Source organism: Hesperophylax consimilis, chromosome 7 (assembly GCF_061612785.1).
Source record: "Hesperophylax consimilis isolate HC1 chromosome 7, BYU_Hcon_1.0, whole genome shotgun sequence".
Lineage (NCBI taxonomy): Eukaryota > Metazoa > Arthropoda > Insecta > Trichoptera > Limnephilidae > Hesperophylax > Hesperophylax consimilis.
In genome coordinates this window covers 12215028-12242338 of record NC_142842.1, presented here as the reverse complement: position 1 = coordinate 12242338, position 27311 = coordinate 12215028, and the positions used below count along the sequence as shown (strand labels likewise).

The 27311-nt window shown below is 34.7% G+C and overlaps 2 protein-coding genes across 2 annotated transcripts in view; one reads left to right on the top strand and one right to left on the bottom strand.

Annotated features, from left to right (window-relative positions):
* dachs (unconventional myosin-IXb-like dachs) overlaps positions 1–10734 on the top strand; it is a 92985-nt gene extending 82251 nt beyond the window's left edge. Inside the window, exons 5-9 of the mRNA XM_089633217.1 lie at positions 7096–7267; positions 7385–7557; positions 7817–8067; positions 8147–9956; positions 10049–10734. Of these exons, the coding sequence (XP_089489343.1) occupies positions 7096–7267; positions 7385–7557; positions 7817–8067; positions 8147–9956; positions 10049–10357 (2715 nt within the window). The 3' untranslated portion in view covers positions 10358–10734. The remainder of the gene's footprint in view (positions 1–7095; positions 7268–7384; positions 7558–7816; positions 8068–8146; positions 9957–10048) is intronic.
* Positions 10735–10871: 137 nt separating this feature from the next.
* LOC149422314 (uncharacterized) lies at positions 10872–26165 on the bottom strand. The gene is made up of 4 exons (XM_089633219.1): positions 25875–26165; positions 22487–22737; positions 20891–20987; positions 10872–15929 (listed from the first exon to the last, which is right to left on the bottom strand). The coding sequence occupies exons 1-4, from the start codon at positions 26005–26007 to the stop codon at positions 15766–15768; spliced, it is 645 nt and encodes a 214-aa protein (XP_089489345.1). The 5' UTR covers positions 26008–26165; the 3' UTR covers positions 10872–15765.
* Between the last annotated feature and the right edge of the window lie 1146 nt (positions 26166–27311).

Genomic DNA, 27311 nt, shown 5'->3' with positions numbered 1-27311 from the left:
TCGATATAATTTTTTTTTAAATCTTTCGTGATTCTACATGTATATATGACGGATTTTTATTAAATGGTTCTTAAAGTATTGAGTGCGTACTCTCAGTATCGATCTTGTGAAAGATCACCATTCAGAATCGATACGTTGCTTGAAATGGCTTTGGCCGTGTTTGACGAGGAGATAGGTAGGTACTTCCCAACTTTCCTATCCCATCGCATTCTCTTCCATATTCTTCCTACGCCTCACAACCAGTGGCGGCTCGTTTGAGAGGGTTATTTGGTCAATGACCTCCCAAAATACGCTGCAATAGTATTAATATAAAAAAGGATTTAACAAACTACCCAATTATTAATTTACTTTTAATATTTATGCAGATTCGTACGGTTTTTCGATTCGTTCCAATGCCATCTAGCGTCCAAATGAGAAGCTTTTGTATATACCTACAGTGGGTCACTTTAATTTTTTTTCTAAAACCATCTCCTTTCTTTCTCTTTGCTATACAGCCAAAAGAGGTAAACACTATCATGTCTAACGTATAAAGATAGAGATACGCAGTGAGATAGAGATTACTACAACCTAAGATTATTAAGGTATTAGAGGGAGATGTGAAAAAATGTCAGTCTAAAGTTTGAACATTAGTTGACAAAATTATGTATATCATTGTTGACGTAATTTGCATGGGATAATTTTAAATGTCAAATTCTGTGGATATCGTATTGAAATAAAACGCAAACAATTCATTGAATGTTTAATGATATTTTAATACAAAAAGTTATAATTTTGTCATTGAATTTGCGAGTGCAATAAAATGAACGTATATGTACTTTTGCTTTCATTGAGGACTGAGGTTGGAGTTTAAAGAAAAAAACATTAATTAGTTATACGTATTAACATTTCATTTTTTTCGATTGTCCTTCCACTTCTGGACCCCTAGAGCTGCCTCAGCTCACAATACAACATACTCGCTTCACAGAGAAAAATTGATATTGCTATTTTTTTTAAGAATTTGTTCAAATTACTTGTAATCCGGTTAAAAACGGAATTGCAGGCCCAACTAACTAACTAATTAAACATCACGCAGTTTCACTGCAGGGGTAGGCAGAGAGGACGGACCGCCAAACAACTCCATCTTGGCACGCACTCGTTTCCTCTTTCACATTCATACGTCGTCTCATACATACTCTTTTATTATTCTGACTGTTGACGTGGCCCGACTCAAGTATCTGGTTCATTCACACGTGCAATTATTTGCCTATCATGACGAAATGCAAAATTATTCTGACTACCAACAATTTTAAGAGATTACGTAGGAATCATAAGGATGCACTATTCCTGTATAAAGTAGTTAACAATAATATTCAATGCCCAAAGTTGCTAAACAAGATTCCATTAAATGTACCTGCGCGTTCAACACGCTCTTGTGTCCTGTTCAGGGTTTATCAAAGCAAAACGAACTCTAAGCAAAATTCTTGCCTGAACAGACTATGCAATAATTACAATAGCGTATTATCCAAGGTTGATATTTTCAGTTGCGAACTTACCAAATACAAGAGGTCCGTAAAATAATATTTCTCTGATGGTTTGTGAATAATGTTTGTCTCTATTATTTATATGTCTATTATGATTTGATTTATACCTACAACCTCTCTCCATGACTATAAATGAACTGTTTCACAAATTTAAATAACTCATTCCATAATATGCTATCTCGGTTAAAGTCACAAGGAGGAAATCCATAATTGGTTTTATTTTACTATATAATACTTATGTACAAACTGATTAAATGTAAACTGTCGATTTCCCGAAAATGAATAAATAAATAAATATTATCAGTACTCATTTTTCTCCGAGTGGATACATTAATGTTAATACGTCACTCCGCACATGATCGGTTTCTAAAAGTAAAATCAATCAGGTATAATTCAAGATTTCAATGGTTTCTCGTGACCAACTGATAACTGATCGTCTATTTGTAACTAATTTGCGCATATTCAGCAGCCCAGAAAATGTAACCCAATAATAACCCGTGTATCGTGAGTTAGAGAATGCATCTTAATTCATGTGATGTTATCTTTTACATCGATGAAAGAACTCTGATCGGTATATTCTAAATTGCTGATTTATAGTGCCATTGATAAATGACTGGTCTTTTAGAGATCTACTCCAATTAGGACGGGGGATATTACAACACTGTAGTTTAATCTTGGAGTTTGATCTTCCGATACTATGGTTGAATTGCACGCATTGAATTATTTGAAGTAGATATCGGCTCTCGGTAGGTATGAAAGAGAAGCAACATAATTAATCAAAACGCTATTTATTGCCAGAGAAAGAAGCAGAGATGATGGAATACCACTCAAATGTTGCGCACTCCTTACCCTGAAACACACTCTAATGCAGTGGTGAGCAACACGCGGCCCGCGAGGGCATTTCGTAAAGCCTGTGAGACGTAACGCACGTCTTTTAGACATGTCTTGGATAAATAAAATACCATAAAATTTTCGTTAAAAAATATTAAACGGTTTCTGTTCTGTTTTGGGAGTTCAGCGGAAAACTTTAGTCTTGATATCGTGGCTTCCGTTTTATATTTCTGAAAACATATAAATGACAGAAGAGAGTTTTGATATTTCTAATTTAATTGCAATTGTTCAAATTTCTAGGTACTATGCTTAATTAAACGTTTTCAAAATACGAACGGATTTCGCAACAAACTTTTGTCTGTCTATTTTGAATCAGCCTCCGAAAAATTCAAAGTTTTTTATGTATTCTAATATTTCAGAATGATAAACTGCACAGAATTTATTGGTTTAGCCTTCTGTTCAAAAATTACTTTTTTGTTATATAACTAGGTTTGTAACATGATCAATTAAAGTTAAACACGTCAAGTTGTATATACCTGTAAGACTCAGCTATTCGGAATGCAAAAAGAGCGAAGAATTAAATAAATTAGAAACCCCAATTTTCTTTTGCACGCGACTAAAATCATTCTGCATTCTTTCTACCCACCGTCTTAACGGCCTTGATCATTTGATCTCGTGAATTTCTAATAATAATAGAATCTCAGGATACCTTCCATTCTACTTATCAAATCCTTGAAAAAATATTACCTAATGAAATACACTGTTTAAAAAAAATCATTCTTTCTATCTTTTTCAATTTTCTTTCACATCACTAAATTCAAATTTGACAGTAAGAACTTTAATATGAATTATAATTTTACGATTATAGTGTTTTCCTTCTTTACCCATTTAAAATCACGGGATATTATAATTGTAAGCTTTGTGAAGCTGAAAGTTGTATGAAAAATTTAAACAAATGAAATACACATTTCAAAAAACACAATTACTAAATGATTCTTTAATTTTGGTAAAAACTTTATCGCACTCTGAATCGTTTCAACAATAAATTCCAATTTTGAAAATTAAAACAAATCCCAGTTTTAGAGTTCACTGAACTCGAATTACACATAGACACAGAGACACACGCCAAAATCATTGTTTTTAGTAATTTAATTTACTTATGCGTGAACATATTTAATTTTTTAAAGTATTATTTAAGAATTTTTTTTAATTATATTTTCCGTCTATTTTAATCGTTCAATCTGATTTTTTGTTTCTCAATATTATTTTATTGTCCTTACCTTATATAACCTGTTTACGACTACCATGTGATACTGGCATGGGCCTGATGGTAGTCGAGAAAACACAAATAAAATAAAATAATCTCATTCGATGATTTAAGATACAAATCGCAAAAGAAAATTGACAATGCAGCAAAGCTATCCTAACATAAATGCAATTTACTACCGATTGAAATTTCTAAATTATGTGCGCTTAAATAACATCTTAATTATGTGCGCCTAAATAACATCTTAATAACTCTTTCAACATGAATTTCAACAAGTATTTTTTACAACTCCAAACGGAAGGAAAATAAATTGCCTTGGAAATAAAGGCCTGTATCATCTTTGAGGAGCTGTGCGAAGGGTCTTTTTGGGAAGATGGGGTTATGAAAATCGGTCTTGAAGATACCCATGTTGCAGGGGGAAATAAACACGAAAATCTTTCCACAGCGGAATTGTTGAACTCAAGAACGAGTCGTAGAAACTACCCGTCCTCGTGAGATAAATAATGTCAACCAAGTATAAATGGTAGGCACTAATCAATCTGTTATGTTAAATTTAAAACACGTTTATTAGTAAGGCCTTTAATTTAAAAGATGTATATTTTGATGCAAAAACAGTCTTGACTTATGAACTGTTTCAGGTTATTTGGACAAAAAACGTGTTTCAGAGATTGAAATATATTTGTTTTAAGGTTTAGATATTACACACATATATATTACCCATAAAGACGTAGCAATACATTTCATTATTTGTTGTAAAAAAAGTGTTCAAAAACAAGTTTCAAAGCTTCACCCGTGACAAAAACGTCTTAGCGAGCTAAAAATAGTTGCGTTGATCTAGACATCCTACACAAAAAAACTGAGCATATTTTATGATTCCAGAGCTCACTAATTAAATATTTTTGCTGCTTCAGAAAACTTATGATTACCAACAACGACGGAAAAGGAAAAACACGTTTTAAATTAATTTATCTTTTATCCCGGAGTCCCGGGGCGGGACATTTTGATGATTCAACCCTAACCTGTCATTATTGTGCTGCGTATCATGTCTGCCAGAGTGACAGCGTGTGATAATAATTTTCTCGGAATATACCGCTGCTTGATTTCAACAGAAACGACCAACATAATATTCATCTTTATTAATGAAGGGATTCTTCCACGCTAAAGCCGATCAAGAGATGCAAAAATGGAGGGCGCTGCGATCGTTTGATTTAAAATGGCAACACCAAGATGGCTAAAAAGAAAAATTAAATTAAAAAATATGTAGGCACTATGGTCTAAGAGAAAAATTTTCACATCAAACGTTGTTCAGAAATTAGTGGTACATACTTCGAAGAAGATGATTCGAAATCATATGCTAACGAAATTTAATATTAGAACTTGTTATTTTTAACAAAGCGCGATAATAGCACGAAAAGTTTTTTTTAAAACATAACCTTACCTCACGTTTGAATATATATGGATACAACAACAATTGTTCCAAAATCGGTATTGCCATCAATAGATGAAAAAAATAATTCTATAATTTATAATTTATTACGCTGTTACTATTATTGTTGATGAAAAATAAGAAAATAATAGGCAGAAGAGTTTGCGTGTCGGGCTAGGAGTAAAAAGCTTCGCGTGTTGGGTGATCTTCACTCTCGTCTATGTGAATAATAAACAATTCACATTCTTCTAAATAAAATTTGTTCAAATATCAATATTCTGTGACAATGATAAAATTAATTATATACCTACATCTAGTACTCGTACTATTATCACCCCGAATTGCACCAAAAAAATTCAACACCATCCTATGATTTTTCGATTTAGCTCAAAATTTTCAACAATGTTTTGCAACAATCCACACAAGCCAAATTAATTCAGAAGATACTAATATTTTTGAGAATTTTGACAAAAACTTTTAATGATAGTAAAAAGTCATATTTATTATACTGATCTTATTTGAAACAGACTAAGACTTTCGTTTGAGGTTTCGGTTTAAGGCAAAGCACTACGAAGTAATGCAAAATTATTTGTTTTTTGATATGAAAATTTGATCGCTTAAAAATATTTTAGTTGCTTTAATTAAATACTGCGAGTAGAACACATCATATTTTGTTAGTCTTTTTACCAAATATCAGGCCTATAAAACCGCTTTGAAGTTCAAAATCACCTGCTTATAGTTAGAAAATGAAGATAAAACATTAAAATATTTGTGCCTGTATTTCGCAAAATAAAATAAAACACACTTTTCAGAGGTGTTATCTAATGACGATTTTCGTTAATGTTTTTTAAAAAATCTTAAAGCGATGCACTCGATAACACTCTTTATGTAGATAGCGATAAGGTTTAAATTCCCGCTTAACACCTGCCGCCTGTTTTGATTGACGACGTGGTGTATCATCTTAAAGATTTTTTTACTTAAGGTACTTACCTACTTTGGGAACAGTTTTTGTAGATAATATTGATATTAGACACCTACCTAGAAGGTAATCAAACCGATTCAAATAATTCGTTGTAATCATATTTTCTCACATTTCCCCAACATCGTCAATCTACGGAAAACAGTCATTTTTCACCTACAAATTTTACTTTTCAACTGTCCCATTCAGCAGGTGGGAACTTCTCACGGTATCAACTTCATTGCAGATAATATCATCGTATTTATGATATTTTATATCTCCATGTTTCTACGGTTTGGTCTTAAATTGTGCAGATCTGCATTGAGGGGTGGGCAAAAGAAATGGGCCGGAGTCATTAGAATAAACATCTTTGCATTGATTGATTATTAGTTAGATATTTTCTAACAATGTAAATTATTGTGCACAAATACCACATTATATGCATACCATCTAAGATTTTAAGCGTTGTTTTTATAATCAAAACAAATTAGGTTAACTTTAACATTAAGTATTAAGAAATACAAAAAATGTAGCACACATCTTACTAATGTAATAGGTATTAGATTATATTATGATGTAAATTGAATAAAACAAAATAAAATGCGGAAAAAATATTCCCTGCATGGGAAATTCCAGTGGGGAAAATATAATTATGTCAATACGAATCGTAGTAAATAAATAAATGAAATTTAGTTAACTCTCGCGGCAGTTTTTTTCAACAGTTAAATACCAAAAGATACACTAGTCAACTTGTAGTTAACAATTTAATCGTTAACAATTATTCTTGCGTCCAAAAAGTATGTCTAGTATTTTAAATCAAAACCAAATTTACTCTGAAATCGTTTTCGAAGATTTGTAAGTATTTTTTTTATTTTAAATTAGACAATTCCTATTATAGTGTTTGTTTTTGGGGTATTATGCCGTGTTGCGCTACCTCCTTCTTTAGCCAACGTTTCAGACAGCATTGCAGTGTCCATCATCAGGGCAGATGTGTAAAAAAAAATTATGCCGTCCACCACTTTTACGTAATATTTTATTTTAGGTGTACATCGTTTTGTCATGGGTAATAAATAAATAACCTTTTTTGTTCCAGACAAATGTGGGTCCAATCCTCATATCCATAAACCCATACAATGACATGGGCAACGCCCTGACACTGCGGAATGCGCGTGGAGGGACCCCGCGGCCGCAGCTCGCCAGGCTGGTGCACGAGGCTGTCAGGCAACAGGCGGACACTGGCTACCCCCAGGCTATCATCCTGTCAGGTAATACAACATAACCTGCAATGACATGGGTAACGCCTGACGCTGAGGAAAGCACACGAAATTTTCATGTATAAATTCCAAGAGTTTTCTCTTTCAACAATGTTTATTTGATTTCAGGAACAAGTGGATCCGGCAAGACGTACGCATCTATGCTGCTCCTCCGTCAGCTGTTTGACGTGGCAGGTGGCGGACCAGAGACAGATGCCTTCAAGCACCTGGCTGCTGCCTTCACAGTGCTGAGGTCTCTCGGCTCAGCCAAGACCGCCTCCAACTCAGAGTCCAGCAGAATTGTTAGTATATTTCCTATAATAATTTTCTGGTCCTTGCATTTCATGATTTAAACATGGACTCCCTCTAAAATCATTGTGACAAAATTAGCTACCAAACAAATATCCATAAAAAGAGCTAGGTAACACAAATATCATTGATACTACCATCATGGTCTCCAATCTATATAATATGGTACACTGAACACTTGCCATAACTAACAGATTGTAATGCTATCGTACCACTCTTTACAATGCTAATTCAGATGACTTCAAATTCCAGGGCCAATTCATTGAAGTGCAAGTGACTGACGGAGCATTGTACCGAACGAAGATCCACTGCTATTTCTTGGACCAGACTCGGGTCATCAAGCCCCTGCCCAATGAGAAGAACTACCACATCTTCTACCAGATGCTGGCTGGACTGTCTCACGAAGACAGGACCAAGCTAAATCTGGAAGGATACAGTCCACAGAACCTACGCTACCTGCAGCAAGGAGATACTAGACAAAATGAGCAAGAAGATAGCGCAAGGTATACATATCAATAGCTTGATGTTTTGTTTTATCACTTGATATTTTCATCCATCACTGACTGACTTTTCTTCTTTCAGATTCCAAGCATGGAAAGCTTGTCTAGGAGTGCTAGGCATACCATTCTTAGATGTTGTTCGAGTTCTCGCAGCTGTTCTTCTTCTTGGCAATATTCAGTTTGTCGATGGACACGGGCTGGAAGTTGACATCAAGGGAGAATCTGAACTGAATGCTGTAGCTAACTTACTGGGCGTTCCCGGACCTTCTCTATTTAGAGGGTTAACTTCCAGAACACACAACGCCAGAGGACAATTGATCAAATCAGTATGCGATGCAAACATGTCAAACATGACCAGAGATTCCCTGGCGAAAGCTTTGTACTGCAGAACTGTGGCTACAATAGTGCGCAGGGCCAACAGTCTCAAGCGATTGGGATCGACACTGGGGACTTTAAGTTCTGACTCCAATGAGAGTGTTCACAACCAGGGAGAAGCTGCTAGCCAACACGCTTCCACCGTAGGAGGAAATGCAGGCTCCAAGTCTATGACTGCCCTCAATAACGCTGTAAGGCATGCGACTGACGGCTTCATAGGCATTTTAGACATGTTTGGCTTTGAAGATCCTAAACCGAGTCAGTTGGAACACTTGTGCATCAATCTTTGCGCTGAAACAATGCAGCACTTCTATAATACTCATATTTTCAAATCTAGCATTGAATCTTGTAGAGAGGAAGGTATACAGTGTGATCTGGAAGTGGATTATGTGGACAATGTCCCTTGCATAGACCTCATCTCTTCCCTCAGGACCGGACTTCTCAGTATGCTAGATGTAGAGTGCTCCGTCAGAGGAACAGCAGAATCTTACATTGCCAAGATGAAGGTACAGCACAAAGCTAATACGAGATTGTTTGAGCCTAAACCCTTGGAACCACGTCTATTCGGAATTCAACATTTTGCAGGGAAAGTTGTGTATGATGCTTCAGATTTCTTAGATACTAATAAGGACGTTGTCCCTGATGACTTGGTGGCTATATTCTACAAACATTGCTGTAACTTTGGTTTTGCGACACACCTATTTGGCAGTGAACTAAAAGCATTGTATTCCTGTGAAACAGTTCCCCGAGGGGTGAGTTTCAGAATTTCACCAACATCGCACACGGATTTATTGAATGGAGATGAACCTGTCTCAACGCTGACACAAGATTTCCATACGAGACTTGATAACCTTCTCAGGACACTGGTTCACGCCCGCCCGCACTTCGTCAGGTGCATACGCAGCAACCAGACAGAGACACCCATGAAATTTGATAGGGCGACGGCAATGAGACAAATTCGCTCTTTGCAAGTTCTGGAAACTGTCAACCTAATGGCGGGTGGTTATCCTCACAGAATGAGATTCAAAGCCTTCAATGCTCGCTACCGGCTATTGGCGCCATTCAATCAACTTCGGAGAATTGAGGAAAAAGCTACGGAAGACTGTCTCTTGATATTGCAACACGCAGTAAGCTCCAAGCAGGAAGAGACCGTAGTATCGACAAATTATGCTCTAGGCAAGAGGCACATCTTTTTGAGTGAAGGAATAAGACAGCAGTTAGAAAAGATGAGAACAGATACAAGACAAAGATCAGCGACAACCATCCAGTCATCCTGGAGGGGGTGGCGTCTGAGAAAGAGATTCACAACCTTGAGACGAGGTCAGATTAACACCAGAGCATCAAATGTGAACAATAATGTACCCACAGGAGCCACATCCACAATGGGCAGGAATACAGCCACGGCTGGGATGAGACCTCGGCCACAGCCCATAGCTGGGACACCTCCCCCAGATCCCACTGACAAATGTGACACAAAGATGATACAGCAAACTTGTAACTTATTTGGACTAGATTTGGTAAGAACAAATTTAATATAATATTACCAACTAACTTAGATGGTTCATCATAAAGAAAGTGTTGCATTACTACAACTGTTGCTTTTCCATAGGAACGTCCACCCCCAGTACCTCCAAGCCGTCCCTATACTGTGGCGGGAAGTCTGAAGCTGGGATACCCCCAGACAAGGATGATGAAGATGAACTTCCCAGAGCTGGCGGAGGGCAGCCACGAGCTGATCCTGCACAAGGGGGACGCGGTGCTTGTGGTGGGAGCCTCACCCAGGCGGGGCCACCTAGTGGTGGAGCACAACAGCACCACGCTGCACGTCCCCTTCCAGTACATGGAGCTGGTGAAGACCAGCGCCCCCATTCATCCCCCTGTCAACTCATCCATTCCTTCCGCAACTCACAACATTTAACCTAGTATTAAAAGTGTATTTATTTTCCTACGTCGCAATAGTTCTCTTGTACATTATGAATTCTTTACGTGCCAACAGACCTTCCATCATCCATCATTGTAAATATTTTCATACAATTTCAAATTACGTTTAAGGATATTCTTATGATATTGTTAAGTTTTACAAATAAACACATTGCAGATGTTTTGCAACAAGGAGTGTTATAGATAATGGTACCATATAAATAAGTATTTACCAGTAGAGTGTAATCATTTGTACGTTTAGTCTACTCTGGACCTAGTGAATCAGTATTAACCAATTTATGCTACAACTCTTGCTTCGACCCGGATATCCTCCAGGTTGGAACATTCCATCTAATGAAATAGTACTTGCATAACTCACGGCTAAAACAATCGATAGATTGGAACAAGTAATAACATGTGTAGAATAGAAGCAGCGTTGTCATTGTGCCTTTCCTAAACGATCTAGGTCAAAAAGCAGTATTTACTTTTAGAAGTACAATAAAAGATAAATATATAATCCATAGAATTTATTTTTCTTAACCAACAACATTGTGTACAAATACTTCTCTAACATACATAGTATAAATTTTATATGACAGAAATATAAAGCTATAAATAAATTTATTGTTTTATTCCAACAAACTGAATGCCAGTGGTTTAACCACGTCACATCCAACCAATTTAGAAATTTCAACACAATGCAGGGAAGGCGAAGCACAGGTACCCAAAATTACAAATTACCGCACACAATGAATACTACTATACATACATACATACATAGAGTTGCGATCCAATGATTCATTTTAAATAAATGCAGATTAATCTGTGTGTTATTATCAGTCTTATAGTTTGGTAAAAAAATAATTACAAAAAGATTTCACGAGAATGTGGGTTATGATTTGGACCAAAACAATCTCTTCTGCTTTTCAGGTAGCCCCCGGATGATAACAAAATAATCATATATGGTTCCATCAAAATATCTAGCGAGCTTATCTTAACCGTTTCCCATTCCCAATGTACTTCAGTACAAAGGCATACACAGTGGTGTCATCCAATTTCCGTAAAGTGTTTTCAACAAAATTTATATTTTCAACCACACAGCTAATGGCATACATACCGTCAAATACATTGTACATATTGCTGGCAAGCGAAAGATTGTTTATATAGACATTTAACAAGAGGCATCTGGAAATTAAAAAAAGGATTTACCAGAAACTCATTGGATGACAGCACTATTACTTGACCCTATTGTTCAGGAGCAGCTGGTGACTTGTTTGTTTGTAGACAGATAATCTACAGTTTCTTCTTCAAAAGTCTTCTCGCTTCCAATTCTGGACACAATTCTTGGCAGCTCTAAAGCGGACAGTTCTCTTAAGGTTGTCAGACAATCTTATCTGCGGGCTACCTTTATTTATCTTTCCCAATCAAGAAGGATCCAATGATATTAGAAATATAACCGTCATCTGTTAGCCACTATTGGCTACAGTGACATAAAGATGATTTTTTTCAATCCTTCTAGGATGAAAAGACACCAGCCGCTGCTGCTAACAATTGCATAAATATGTGGCGTATCTTATCACGGATGATTCACGCATCACATATGTTACGGCTAGTGACCAATGGGGTTAAGACCGAAAGAGGAGATGTGATCACATCGAATGAGAATTATGGAATGTGCAGGGATGTGATAGAAGAGTCGACAAGTTTGTAAAAACTTGCACATTATAAAAAATAAAACACCGACACTCAAAGAGGCAACAATTGTGATATTATCATTGTGATGACTCAGTCACAATCTTCGTTGAGTTCCTTAAAATACATTACACATCATGTTTGTATATTATAATATTATGTAATCACAAGTTTTGGCAGTGAATACGCTTCTTGTAGGCAGTAGGGGTTACAGAGTAATTAGTCAAAAATTTGTACTTAGAGCTAAGCTTAGATAAATATTAATCATATAAAATACTTGAACACATTGCATTTCATACAACACTCATTGATGTAATACGTAATATATGTGTAATGACTGTAATGAGTACGTGACTACAAATTAAAACGTTTGCCCTAAACCTTGATGATCTACTTAATAATGACAATGATTGTATAATTGTTAAATGTGTGACTAAAAACAATGGTTAATTAAAACATCATGAATACCTTTAGAGTTCCAATCCAAAGTATAAATTATGGTACATAGACAAACATCAATAATTGAAATGTTATTTATGAAACTAGATCACAAAAACCTATATATAAATATTTCATTAAAGCGTCTGAACTTATGAGACAAACATTGATTAAGAAATAAAATTTGTGATTCTTAATAAATGACCGTTTGTAAATTCAAACCACCTTGTGGTTGCTTTCTAAGACAAAGATACTGTTTAACGAACTACCTTCTGCTACTGATAAATTTGTAAACTTTAATCATATGTCTTATTGTATCAATTACTATTTCCACTACTTCTGTTTATAAATCACTACATTACAAAGAAATAATGTAAATATAGTATTAGTGAATACATTACTTCAAACATAACGAGTATAATTTGTGTAATGAAGACGCTCTCTACGTTTCTATGTTTAATATCTTTACTTGCGTCAATTAAACTTGAGGAATCAAAATACAATGAAACATCTACATAACAACATATTGTCAGAAGTTCCTTCGAATAACAAGCTAATTTCCTACATAACAAGACAAACAAATCTTAAGTATTGAGCAGAACAAAACCATAACACTCGGTTGTCTTAAAGACAAATACATATATATGTATATATATATAAATTAAATCAGATAAATTTAAAGATTGGTTTCGAGAAAGAGAATAACGATGACATAAACCTTAATCGTAAATAAACAACACGTATAAGGCCTCAAGTGTCACACAAATGCACAAAATTGTCAATAAGAACATTTTGTAAAATCTTTGTTAATCGAAATAATTGAACCCAAGTCGAAGAAACATTACGGAATGATTTAAAATTGAATCTACTGGTTCTTTCGAGAGATCTCATAATAGACGATTATTTGGCAGTTTTTTTTGTTGGCCTCTTTAAGGTTGTCAAAGTTCCGATGGCTCCGGAAGTTGGAACTCTTGTGTTGTAGCACATAATTTATTCATTAAATATGATATAATAGATGGAACAGTTCAAAAACAAAAACCTTTCCTAAGAACATTTGGTTAAATTTATAGTTGAACTCGGTGTACATTTATTAACCTTTACAACGCTTGCCTTTTCAAAGCAAGCGGCACGATTTGACACAAAGTATCCGCATGCGGGCAAGCCGCTGATGGATCATGTATGCGACAGCCGTAAAGATAAGATTAAAAGAGCATGATTTTATATTCGCCAACAGTAAGAGTGTAATAAAATATCTATTATGATCTCTCGGTTAAAATAAAGTTTATAGAGATATTCCTGTAGAATGTTATCACAAAAAATAACATTCTTTATAAAATGACGTACCTTTGACCATAAAAAGAGAGTTGGGAAAGAGCATAGCGAATAAACATATGCAAAGCAATACCTTGCCCTAAATATCAAGCGTTAGCGACACTATCTGAAACACCCGGTAAACATTTGCCGACATAGAACTGACAGCAAGCGAGACAGGACCTACAACACATCGTATAACTCACAGTGACAGGTAGACATACATCCTTTAAGTAATATGATATGGTTATAGCCAGGGATAGATTGACACAGCAGAGATATCCTAAGATACTATTATGTGATACCCCCACCCTAAACACTAATATGTACGCAAACAGAATATTGCGAGACTGAGAATGTATATATAGGATACCCAATATATAAACTACAACATCAGGTGTACATTGAGCACCGAAGAGCGCATATTGAAATAACCAGACCCTGCGCAGAAAAATAAAGTTCACAAATTAAGGCAAAGGTTTGCAGCGCAGTCCATTGTGGGACTTTTCAGCGCAGAATCTAGATGTTTGTTTTTAAACTAACGGTCTGGCTTAGCGACGCTAAAATTGATCGAGGTGGATTAATTATAACACATTTGTAAAAGTGTCAAAATTCTCATTTCTACTAAATAGTAAAACAAAATATTAAATTTTGGAAACAAGCGTGAACTATTGTTTACCCGATTTGGTATTTGCAATCAAGTTTTTGCGCAGCCAGCAATTTGCGCGCCATTCAAAAAGTACTAGTAATTCATAAGCAGATTTTATTTTCGAGTATATCAACAGTAATACTCTGATGTTATAAAAATTGGCATTTTGTATAGTTGAAATATATTATGGTTATTTTTTGTCTTTAATCCTCTTAGCCTCAGAACATTGATCTATCGGCGGACCTCAGAATGCTAATCCGTCAGTGCAAATATGATGCGTCATGATAAAAGACAATAACATAAGAAACATTGGAAAATGAAGAAAGTCTTTTTCCTCCAAATAAATCTATTTCTGAAACATTTTTCTTTAGTATTGAGATTCTTCAATAGAAAAACAGCCAAGGCCAAAACGGTTAACACAAACATGCATAATCAATACATGTCAGTCTCGGTACACTTCTCGATATTAAATTAGACACAAAGGTATTTTGACTTTAACTCTTTGCACGCGGCCGTATCAACTGTTACGGCAAAAAGTCTATACTCACACGCGGCTGTATCAACAGTTGATACGGAAACTTTGACGGCCGATATTACAGCGCTCTTTCGTCATAAATGTATTTCTTGCTCACTTGGACATTCGTAGAACTATCACGATGCTGACATCTACAAGAATTTCTTAAAAATTAAATTGTATTTTATAAAAAAAGATCGATAATCAAGTGCGCCTTTTAGTCCTTTAGTTTACATTTTTGTCAACGGATGGCGTTAGTACTAGTATGTCATTCACAACTTTTCATAACTAAAAATGATAAGTGATCATGGTGTCCCACTTGTGTCTATCAACGCAGTGGCCTAAGTACACACACGCCGAGTGAATGGCGGGACCACATTCAAAAGATACGGTACTTCTTTGTTTGAAATTTTATGTTTTTGTTTTTATAAACATCTAAGCGTGTTGACACACGAGGATTTGTTTTCATATTGTGGAGAATAATCTGTTCTGTCTATATAGTCCAATAAATCATGCCAGAATGCTATAATTTGACATTTAATTGCGCGCATAGGTATTTGAAAATATGTACCGCGTACGGGTATAGATAAAACGGAGCAAATTAACGCGTTCAAAAGGTTAAATAATCTGTAACATTTTTTTTTAATTCCATACAGAATACCGAACCAGCAGTTGTAATTTTCTAGTACTAAGATTCAATGATTTTTATTTTTTTATTTGCATTCTGAATGCTTCACATATCTTGACTATATCAATCAATCCCTGGCAGCCTAATTAATGTTCAATCTCAAACTAATGCGCTTCAATTGTCCTTGGCCGCAATGGGAGTGCTGCACTTGTGGGAGTCGTTGAAGTGCTCGCTGCCGATGGTGTCATGCTGAGGAACATCCTGCGGAGTGCTATCGGCATCTAGACATAGGAAGAGGTCGCTGGCCGTCACCTCAGAACACATTTGTTGCTGACCAACTGAAAAAAGATAGAAAAAAATGTGAGCCTGAAACGTTTTATAAAATACATAAATTAATCAATAATTTGTTCTTCTTTCTAGTTTTGGCAATTTTTCGATTGGATGTAAATAAATATGTTCGTACATAAATTAAAAAATAAAATATGAATGGTATCCATACAGTAAATCGAATAATCATTATATAACTATGTATTGATAAGCATCACAGCAGAAATCATTATGTTTAAATCACATCCTCTAATGTAGTATCATATGATTGACAGTGTCAGAGAACAGCAATAACCAGGATGTTCAAAATGTAAAAAAAAAAAAACTAATTGCCAAATAATTTTTTTAAACATATTGTATCTATGTACATTGAATTTGATGCATGAGTGAACTTGGTATTTTCAATGTTTAAACAGGTCAGAAATCGATTGGAGATTTTCATGGCCAAAAGTATTATGTACAGTGAATTATTTTTGGGGTATTATGCCGTGTTGCAATACCACCTCCTTTAGCCAACGTTTCGGACAGCATTACAGTGTCCATCTTCTGCCCTTGTTGTATAAATTGTATAAAGTTCTAGGAAAGTAAGGGCAAAAATGCATAAAATCTCTAAGAATATTATTGGCGTCTATCAACACAAATTATAGATCTTCATTAGATATATAATACTAAGGACGGGTTGTTTCGGAGGATTTGAACAATTGATCAAATTTCAATGTTGATTTCCGGGTTCTGTGAAAGTCCTATTCAAGTTTTGTTATTATATCAGCACAGGGTAGTTGCTTGAGAGAACTAATATAAAAACAGAACTTGAAAAAATCTTTCACAGAACCTGAAAATTAACTTTGAAATTTGAAGAATTGTTCAAATTCTCCGAAACAACCCGTCCTTAGAGCTAGTTTGTTCCACAGAATTTGAACAATTCATTAAATTTTAAAGTTAATTTTCAAATTCTGTGAAAGTTCTATTCAAGTCATGTGCCAGCTGTTTCATAGAACTTGAAAATTAACTTTAACCTAAGTAACGACAAATATCATAAGCGTAGCTAATCTTTAGAACACAGGATGATATAAACTGGAATCTGTTTGAACCTTAATACCTACACATATTTGAAATCATCAAAGCGTGAAGCGTTAGCATTATTTTTTTACTTAACAAATAAGCTTATTCCAAACGAGAACAGCTTTAACCAGAAAAATTTTTTTTAGCCTTCAGAGAGCCATTCATAAAAATCAAAAATGGAACCTAAAGTTTTATTGTTGATTTTGTTTTTCGTACATTTTTCGAAGCATTAACCTCTCAGACAAAGACTTTTATTTACTGTGTGTTCCTTTGAGAACTGTCAAAACGTGAAAATGTTTGTGTTATTAACGAGTTTTGCTAAAAGCTTCATAACTCACGTTTTGGGAAACGTAGCCTCATTCTAAAAAATGTTTTGGAAAGATAATGAAATCCACTATCGTATTGTGTTGTTATACGTAAATATTTGCGTTTCTAAATATACATTTTATGAAAACGTCAAAAATATGTAAAAATCGCTGACCATTATTTCAAAGCCGTGAAAAATGTACTTTTTTCTGAGTATCATAAAGAAATAACACTTTATATATTGAAGAAATATAATTAAAAACTATTAGTCACCTCAAAATATTAACCGTCCAAACTAAAATATTTTTAATAAATAAATTATGAACGAACAAGATGACAGATCCAATCGGCTTAGATAATGCACCTCTACGTTCCATAGATATTCTTGAATACAGACGCGTAGCGTTATTCATTATCGATACTCTGTTTTTTAAATCATGGCAATCCGTATACTAGTGATGGAAATAAATCGATTTTTGTAAAATCTCGCGCGTTTACGTGAAAAGACGTTCTAATTTCTTGACCGCTATTATCATATTTACGTCTTTTGACGTTCTAATGTTCTGAGTGGTTAAGATCAAAATCGTGTCGTAACTTATTCTAACAAGGATAATATTGGAATACTCGCATGTTCTATAAGAATACTTCAATTTATTAAAGGAAATGTGAAAATCTTTTGATTTTACTGGTGTAAACTACTGAATATCTACACTATTATATTTATTTAACCCCTCAATATAATTTATTCACTTTTGAGAACAGCTCATATAGAGCTCATAAAAAAACATTGTATCTCCCTTACTATCATGGTGAAAATATGATCTAAATGGTGTTAGAAAGAGAAAACAGCACGCTTCATATTCAAATCCAGAAGTTAACCACAGAATAATCAAAATGTGCACCTCTATGAAAACCCAAAGTTTTATTTTTATTTATTTTTGGTACAATATTTTACATTTCATAGTACAATCCAGTAACGTTGGCCTCACTGGGTGGCTTACCTGAGGCCTCCGCAACTCAATTGAGAAAAATTTATGAAACTTAGTGAATTTTTTATTTCTACAAAATGACAAAAAATGAGGTGACAGTAAATTTTATAATACATTTGTCTAATAAGTTTTTCTTTTTTTTTGCTACCAGTAATTTTAGTTATAAAAAAAAACTAATTTAAACATAACTAAAACCTAACCCATTTTAAAAACTTTTTTACGTTTGCATTAAAAATTTTAATATTTCCAATAGTAAAACTTGAAAGCGCATTTGGTCACTTTTCAAAAACAGTTTTTAATTTTTGGATATGTTCAGAAATATTCTATTTATTTGGATTTTAATGCTAAATGGAAATGCTCTGCAGAATATGAGGCCTGAGAGGTTAAATGTAATAAATGTGGGTCTGCCCTACAGTTGACTGCTTCGGCAATTGAACGTATTCAGAGGGGACACATAATCGCTTGGTGCATCATTATTTGCACACATAAATTAAGAAAAAATATTTTATTTGAGGGGGGTTGCCATTAGTACTATCTGCACTTGAGGCTAATCTCCTTATTGTGTATCTGATTCTGTGTTTATATATTTCATTTGACCAAATATCAATGTTATCTGAGAAATATATATTCAAAAACAGTAAAGCTGCAGAAACGAAACATTAACCACACGGAACATTAGAACGTCAAAAGACGTAAATATGATAATAGCGGTCAAGACATTAGTACGTCTTTTCACGTAAACGCGCGAGATTTTACAAAAATCGATTTATTTCCATCACTAGTGTATACTAGCGTATACTAATCCGTATGGATTGCCATGATTTAAAAAACAGAGTATCGATAATGAATAACGCTACGCGTTTGCATTCAAGAATATCTATGGAATGTAGAGGTGCATTATCTGAGTCGATTGAATCTGTCATCTTGTTCGTTCATAATTTATTGCGTTTTTAAATAATTTATTAAAAATATTTTAGTTTGGACGGTTTATATTTTGGGGTGACTAATAGTTTTTAATTATATTTCTTCAATATATAAAGTGTTATTTCTTTATGATACTCAGAAAAAAGTACATTTTTCACAGCTTTGAAATAATGGTCAGCGATTTTTACATATTTTTGACGTTTTCAGAAAATGTATATTTAGACACGCAAATATTTACATATAACAAAACAATACGATAGTGAATTTCATAATCTTTCCAAAACATTTTTTAGAATGAGGCTACGTTTCCCAAAACGTGAGTTATGAAGCTTTTAACAAAACTTGTGAATAACACAAAAATTTTCGCGTTTTGATAGTTCGCAAAGGAACACAAAGTAAATAAAAGTCCTTTTCTGAGAGGTTAAACAGCTCTACTGTAAAACTACAGATTTGAAAATCCGACATTGTTTTTCGGGACCGTAGATATATACACCAATCCAGAAGTGGATATTATGTAGCGATAACCACAAGCATTGAAATAATTTGCAGAGAATACACCAACATATAAAATCAAATCAAATGTTTTTTTTTATTGTTATTAAGTTTAATTTGTAGAACTCCATTTTAATTTTTAATTTTTTATACATTCAATAATATTGTTATTGGGTTTATAAAAATAGTTTATTTTTAAACAAGTTCTGCTGTGTAATTATTATTACGCGTGACAGCTGTTTCGCCATCTGAAGGCATTATCAAACTGTTATAGTACAGTTCATAGAAACTTTATACAAACTGTTATAGTATAGGACAGTTTGATAATGCCTTCAGAGGGCGAAACAGCTGTCAAGCGTAATAATAATTACACAGCAGAACTTATTTAAAAATAAACTGTTTTTATAAACCCAATAACAATATTTTTGAATATATCAAAAATAAAAAATCAAATAAAAGGTTTCAGCCTGAATCAAAACAAAAGGACACATTTTTTACAGAACTCAATAACACAAAACCAAACATAAAGCAACACCATTTACATTACATTATAAGTACAGGGTGTCCGGAAACTCGTAGTACAAGCGGGAAACTGGTGAATCTACATCACATTTGGAGTCGATTTTGTAGTATATTTTTTTTTTATTTGAGCTTTAGTTATCGAGTAAATCGAGTTTGAAGTTGATTTTTTTAATTTAATTTTTTTTTTTTTTTTTAATCAAATTCTTATAAATTATTACTGAAGATCAAAGTACCCAACTAAATAAAACTATTTGATGGTAAAAAAATGAAGAAACTCGGATTTGAAGCATTATTTTGAAATCACCCTTCATTTAACCCGGTGTAATCATAAAATATTTCTGCTCTGCAGGGTTAAAACATCTGTTATTCAACCCTAAATACCAGAAAAAACTTTAACCCTAAAATAGCCGAAAAATATTTTTTTTTGGTTTTTTTTTTTTTTTTTTGAAAATGCTCAAATCAAAAAACTTTATGTTGTTTTGGGTTCCCCATGTGGTGTAGATTCTCCAGTTTCCCGCTTGTACTACGAGTTTCCGGACACCGTGTATAATTATGAAGCACACTCTGTAATAGGAATACGTACTATGGAATAATATTATTTGTATCATCCTTGCATAGTTTAACAACTGTAAACTAAAAAGAAGAAGAAAAATTTATGTGAAATAATAAAATTTTACCTATTAGATTTTGAATGTTATCAACCAGAGCTCTGCTGTTGACCAGACTTCTAGATGCCATATTGAGGGCACTGCTCCAATTGTTTAGTTGTATTTCCTAAAACAAAACATAAAATGGTAATGAGGACATTGTGAATACGTGAGAGGTAAACATACGTCATGTTTAAGGAGGTTCAACTATTATGGGTGCTGGTACCTAATTTGGTAGAATATGATACGCAAACGGATACGCATTATTTAAGCCAAATACAGGTAGTTAATTAATTAAAGGTGCTGAATTGACCTCGAAATTCGGGAGTGGCTACGCTTAATGCACTGCCCACGATAAAGTTTAAATTGATAAGTATATAAGTGGAAAAAACTCTTCTCAAAATTTAGAATGAATTCATGGGAAATCATTAATTAGAAATTCGGTTAATGAGGTCTCCTGAATTTCGAATTAACGCGGTTCTACTGTAACGATAATTTTTAAAGAATCATAATTCCAAGTATTACTTCAGACGGCCAAAAATCATGATCTTGAAGTTCTCGTCAATTGACTTAAGTAACGGTAGCCTTGAAAACTCAGCATGACAAAGCAGTTTTTTGCGAAACTTTTAAATACAATTAGCAACGGTTATTAACTGGTTTTGTTTGATGGTGTCTTTGAAAATCAAATTGATGAAACTTAGAATGTTCAATGGACCGAATACAAAATACAAAAACTAATTTTTCTATTAGAAATTTAAGCAAAGAATGGTCAGGTTTTTGGATCACGAATCCCGCCCACATTGGATATCTTGTGTTCTTCTTTATTCTACGGATCAATGGCAGTATCATTTCTAAAATCAAAAAGTGAGAACCTGCGATCCCTGCGTCCTGAGAAAAGGGGCATTCCACTCTGCCATACAGAAATATCAAGCTAAATTGCAAGAAGACATAATAGTAATCAAAAGAGAATTACAATACAATAAAAGTAAAAACGACATAAGATTCATGATAATTATACAAGTCACTAGTTTTCCCACTTGGACGAGTGTCCGGTCACCGTGTATATTGAGATGGTCAATAACTTGGTGGGTACGATGCTAGACTAACAGTTGTTCAGATCGAGTTTGATATTTACAGCGGGTATCGTTTGAATGCACAGGAACCTTATTTGCTGTGTTATTCCTTAAAATGATACGATGAACGCAAGATGCCACATAAAATTTATTTATTTATGTGTTTTTTTTTAATAGATACATAGTTACTTACATCCTAATACAATCCTCATACATATATTATTAAAAAAAAAAAAAAATCATTATTAAATCAATCGCACATTTTTGTAATGTATGTTTAACTTTGTTTATAATTTCTTCTAATTTTATTTCCTCAGGTAATTCTTCAAATATTTTCACCGTCAACGACTTTTGCCTCTGTGTTTTTTTCTGAAGGGGAGTCATTCATTTCTTTTCCTCGTCTCATGTAAATACGAATTATAACATAGTTTATTCAAGAAATGTGCGAACACGGCTGGTGCAAAAATTTGACTTTAGGGCAGGCCTTATTTATTCTGATGTCAGTGATAAAAACAAATAAATAAATATGGCATAGAATAACCGAACATCTTACCATCTTCCTGAGCAGGTTCTCCATGAGGGGTTCATAGTTGGCTCCGACAATCTGCTTGATCTCCAGGGCGTTATTAATGCTCTCCTGGATGCTGGTCTTGACGGCCACAATATCCTTGACAATGCTGCTGCACATCGGCACTGCCGCATTGCTCTCGCCCGCCTCGCGCAGTGCACTCTGGATTATGTGTGTGTGCCGGTTGATGTACTCTATGCAGTTGCGCAACTCTACTAGGTCCGACTTTTGCTTTGCTGAAATGCAAATAATATAATATCGTCAATACAAATTAAGAAGTCATGCTTGATTCTAAATTCAAATAATATATATTTATTTATTATCTCTACACATTGAGATATAGGTATTAGTTTTAGATGAAATTTAAATAGGTAACGCAATATCTATTCATATGTGAGGGGCGGGCAGGCGGTGTGGATTTGATTTGTATACAAATCTACAGTTTTATTCCGAGTCTGATGAAAATTTGCACACTTGACCTTCAAAACAAGAGGAAGGTCACTGTCTTAGTCTGATTGTGAAAAATTCTTTGTGAAGCCCGAGCAACGCAGTGGAGTTCAGCCAGTTATCAATATAAATAAGTCAATCTTGATTTCAAATTCAAATAATATAACATCAACTTGAAACTTTCAGTGTTTTACTTTAAAAAGATGTCTGTATTTATTTACTTAGCAATGTATGAGTAATTCCTTTTTTTATGAACAAAAACATTCTACTTTCATGGGAATCATAGAAAAAAACAGTATTTCACAATCGAAATAACTTTATTCATACAAAATTACAAGATTATTTAGAAATTTTCAATAGATATAAAAAAATCTATAACCTAATAGTGCTTCAATGTGTGATAGCGTTCGAAACACTTTCCTTTATGCAGGGGCACATTGCAAAACTTGCACATGTACCGCGTTTCACTGCGTAGTTTGTGAGCGGAACATACGCGACCACGATTTTATTTTTTGTTGTGTTTCAAACTCATTGCATTGACAGGTAGATAGATCGGGTACCGCCGACAATAGAAAAAACATGACCCCGCACCCATTTAGAACCCCTTGTTTCCAAGTTTCCCGCTCCTTACCACTTTGCGCAACAAAACGAGTAAAGTCGTCTCCCATGTCTTACTGTAAAAAGGCGTATGACGAGTTTTCTCGTTTCCCGCAAAGAATGTGTTAATATTAAAAAATCCATACAAATTCAAAATTGTTTTTGATGCAGCAACACAACTGTTGCATGTGTGCGCCTGAACTTATACTCCAAATTCAAAACAGTTTTGGTGGTGGTGCAGTGTTACCAAAAAATACAAAAATTATCTAAGTTTGACAAATTTTCATATGCACATTTTACAAAGCCAGAGTTCATTGAGTGTGAGTTTTTAGTGACACAAATGAGGAACTGGGGATAATTGTTGCAGAATGCCTATAAGTTGGCTCGATTAAAAATAATGTATCTTCTAAAAACAAATATATTATGGAGTGCTCCAAAGCAAACATAAATAAAAACGGAGTTGATTTTAATTAGTTGATTTAATTTTATAGCCAAAACACATTTCGTGACATTTTTGTTTGTATTTCGCTAGATGCTTAATTAGTTGATTCAATTTTATGGCCGTAACACTTTTGCGCCATTTTCGAATATATGTCGTTAGGTGCATCGGTGTTCAAATTTTGAAACTGACCAATAGATTAATAATTTCAAAAGGTTTAATGTCAATATGGTGATAACAACCAACAGTAGGTACAGTTTTCCAAACTAACAAAAAAAATTATACAGGAAATGGAAATATCTACTTACTGTACATACGTAAATTTGTAAGCAATACCCGCCTTTGCGTCATAACTAATTTACCCATTATAACAACATAATTTCCTTTGTGAGCACATAAAAATATACGAGTACGAATAAAAATTGGAATCAATGAAACATATTATAGATGGAATCTTTTCAAACCCAGATGAACGATTATGTAGACAGCCCTTTAGTATGTTACAGAAGACAATTATTTTATCATCTTTAAAAAATTGGAATCGATGGATGTGTTGAGAAAAATATTCTAGATGGAATCTTTGCAAATCTAGACGACCGATTATGTACCCTACCCTGTAATATATTATAGTAGACAATTATATTAATTCTATATTTGAAACTAGCTGACGTATACCTGGCATTCTAGGGGATATCCTTAGGATATATATTTTTAATAATTTAATATTTATTAACCTGTTGTTTACAAAAAATTATCAACCTTCTGGAAGAAATTCTCTAAATGATGATGAAAACCCTATCAAAATCAGTAAAGTAGTTCAGAAGAACTAAGCGCACAAACAGACAAGACGCGGATAGCAACATTATTTTATACTATTTAGAGATGTGCGTATATATGGTTTAAGCTGGGATGCCACCTATTTTATTTCATAGAACAGATGAGGCGGGAATGCAATATTACATTGCAGGACATTTTAAAAAATGGAACTATGCAAGTCAAGCTACATCCTGTGATTTTTCACCTGGTAAGAACTAGTACTGGTGAATTTAACTTCAATTATAAAACAGAAAAACTAAATAATTTATTTTATTGACATGGTTTTTTTTATTCCTCCTGCATATTTTTTAGATATTTAATTTGCACACTTTCTAAGACAACATCATTAATTTAATAACAAGTTCAATGATGTAGGACCTTCATTTGCCCAATTTGGTGACAACTAATCTTATTTTGACACAAGCTAAATTGTTTAAATTTTATTTTTTCAAGTCATAGATTTCTGGGAAAGAAAATTTACATAGATGGCGGAGATAATGACACAAACTGATATCACATTAAATAAAAAAATTACACAACAGGTCATCCACTCCTCAATGGTTATTACCTCGTAGGCGAAACTCAGTCATATTTATCTCAATTGAATGATTCATATTTCCATGACCCGGTGAACTGTGCAAATTTAGATTTACAAGTTCTTACTCATATTTTAATGCAGCACTTTACAGAAAAAATTAAAAAATTAACATTGTTTTCAAGATTATACTGTATCATTTGATGTGTGCTTTATGATCAGATGCACTGTGATATTTTTGAAATAGTAAGGATTTTACCAAATGAAACTAAAATCAATAAAATTGTCTGCTAACCCAAAAAATTAGATCTAAGTGAATGTGTCAACATTTTGAAACGTGACAGTAGTGGAGTATTTGTACAGCAGTATCTGATTATATTGACTCAATCGCACTTATTCAAAAGATCTATAATGAAAAATAGATAATATCTTAAGATTATTTCTGATTACAGATAAAGCGATCCCGATAATAAGATAATTAAGCGAAAGATAAATCTCTACAAAAACAAGCAATAAATCAAACAATAGAGAGTGCGTACCTTGAAAATCGTATATTCTTTGAAGTCTCAACAGATGTTCTCTATTTCTTTCCGAATCCTCAACATCTTGAGCCGAATTTTGAGCATCTGCGAATTCCAACATCGTTGCAAACAAGCTCTCGCTTTCGTCCATACTGAAGGTGCCGCTAAATACAAGTTTGCTAATAACCACCTAGGCAAACGGTGACCTCACTTGCTAAAATAAATTGACATTATTAATTGGCAAAACAAATATTCAAATTTCAAAGCCGACCCCAAACGGAAAAAGCAGACGAAACCAATCGAACGAAACCCGTCAAACGCATAGGAAAGCAAAGACAATTTTATTAAGAAGAGCTGTTCTATGGTTACTAGTGATGGGCAGGATCGAAACATTTAATTGTTCGAAATATTTTAATCGAAACATCAAGAGGATGGAATGATAATCGATATAGGCTAAGGACTCACGGAGCGATTTTTACCCGCGCCCGCTGCGGTGGAGGAGTGGAGTTTTATTTTCAAAACTCACGAGACCGCTCTTTTTTGCGGTGACGCAGCCGCCGCGGTTGCGGTTATCGCCCGCAATCTTGGCGGTTGATTATCGCAAGACGGGCGGTTGCAAGACGGGCAGTTATACGATCAGTTGAGTTCCACTAACTCGCCCGCCAACCGATCGCAGAGCGCGCGAGAGCAACCCGCCGCGGCTGCGGGACCGCGCCCGCGCCCGCCGGTACAAGATAACCGCGGATGCAGCGGGCCCCGCAAACAATCGCACACGCCGCGGGCGTAAAACGCGTCGTGAAATGTGCTTTAATTTTTTACATAAATATCTGCATTATACAAAGGCTGCGGGCCCGCAACCGCGGCGGGCGCGGGTAAAAATCGCTTCGTGAGTCCTTAGCCTTAATCGGTCGGAGTTCAGCGGGAGACAGAGGCAGCGTTTTTTTTGTCTCGGGGGGAAGGTATAGATTACGCATCTCGCATTTAGCCCGTTAAAAAGTTTCAGAAGGAATATCAAAACTCCTACTTCGTGTTTCGTCAGACGAAGATGTCTCCTAGCTAACTGTCGCGACGCGAAAGGGGAAGCAATCGCAATCACAATGACAACATCGCAGTTCCAGGCGGAGAATGCTATTTGCACATCACTCCTTGTACCCGCCGAAAACCCGAAGTGAGCCAATGATCGCCGGAGCAATCGGGACGGTACGAGCACGTGACTACTGTCAGTTTGGCTGTCGAGGCTATGTTTATTGCTTTCACTGATAGACAGAGCTGTCAGAGTCATATGTTTTGGTGCCTTTGTCGTTCATCGGCTCAGTTTTTAGCGTTCGTTCTGCGTGTACAAGGAGTAATGTGCAAATAGAACTACCCGTTCCAGGCTAGCGTGAAGAGTGCAGTCTGGCTCACCGCTAGACAAGTTGCGACAAGCATGTCAGCAAAGTAACTACTCATACATAC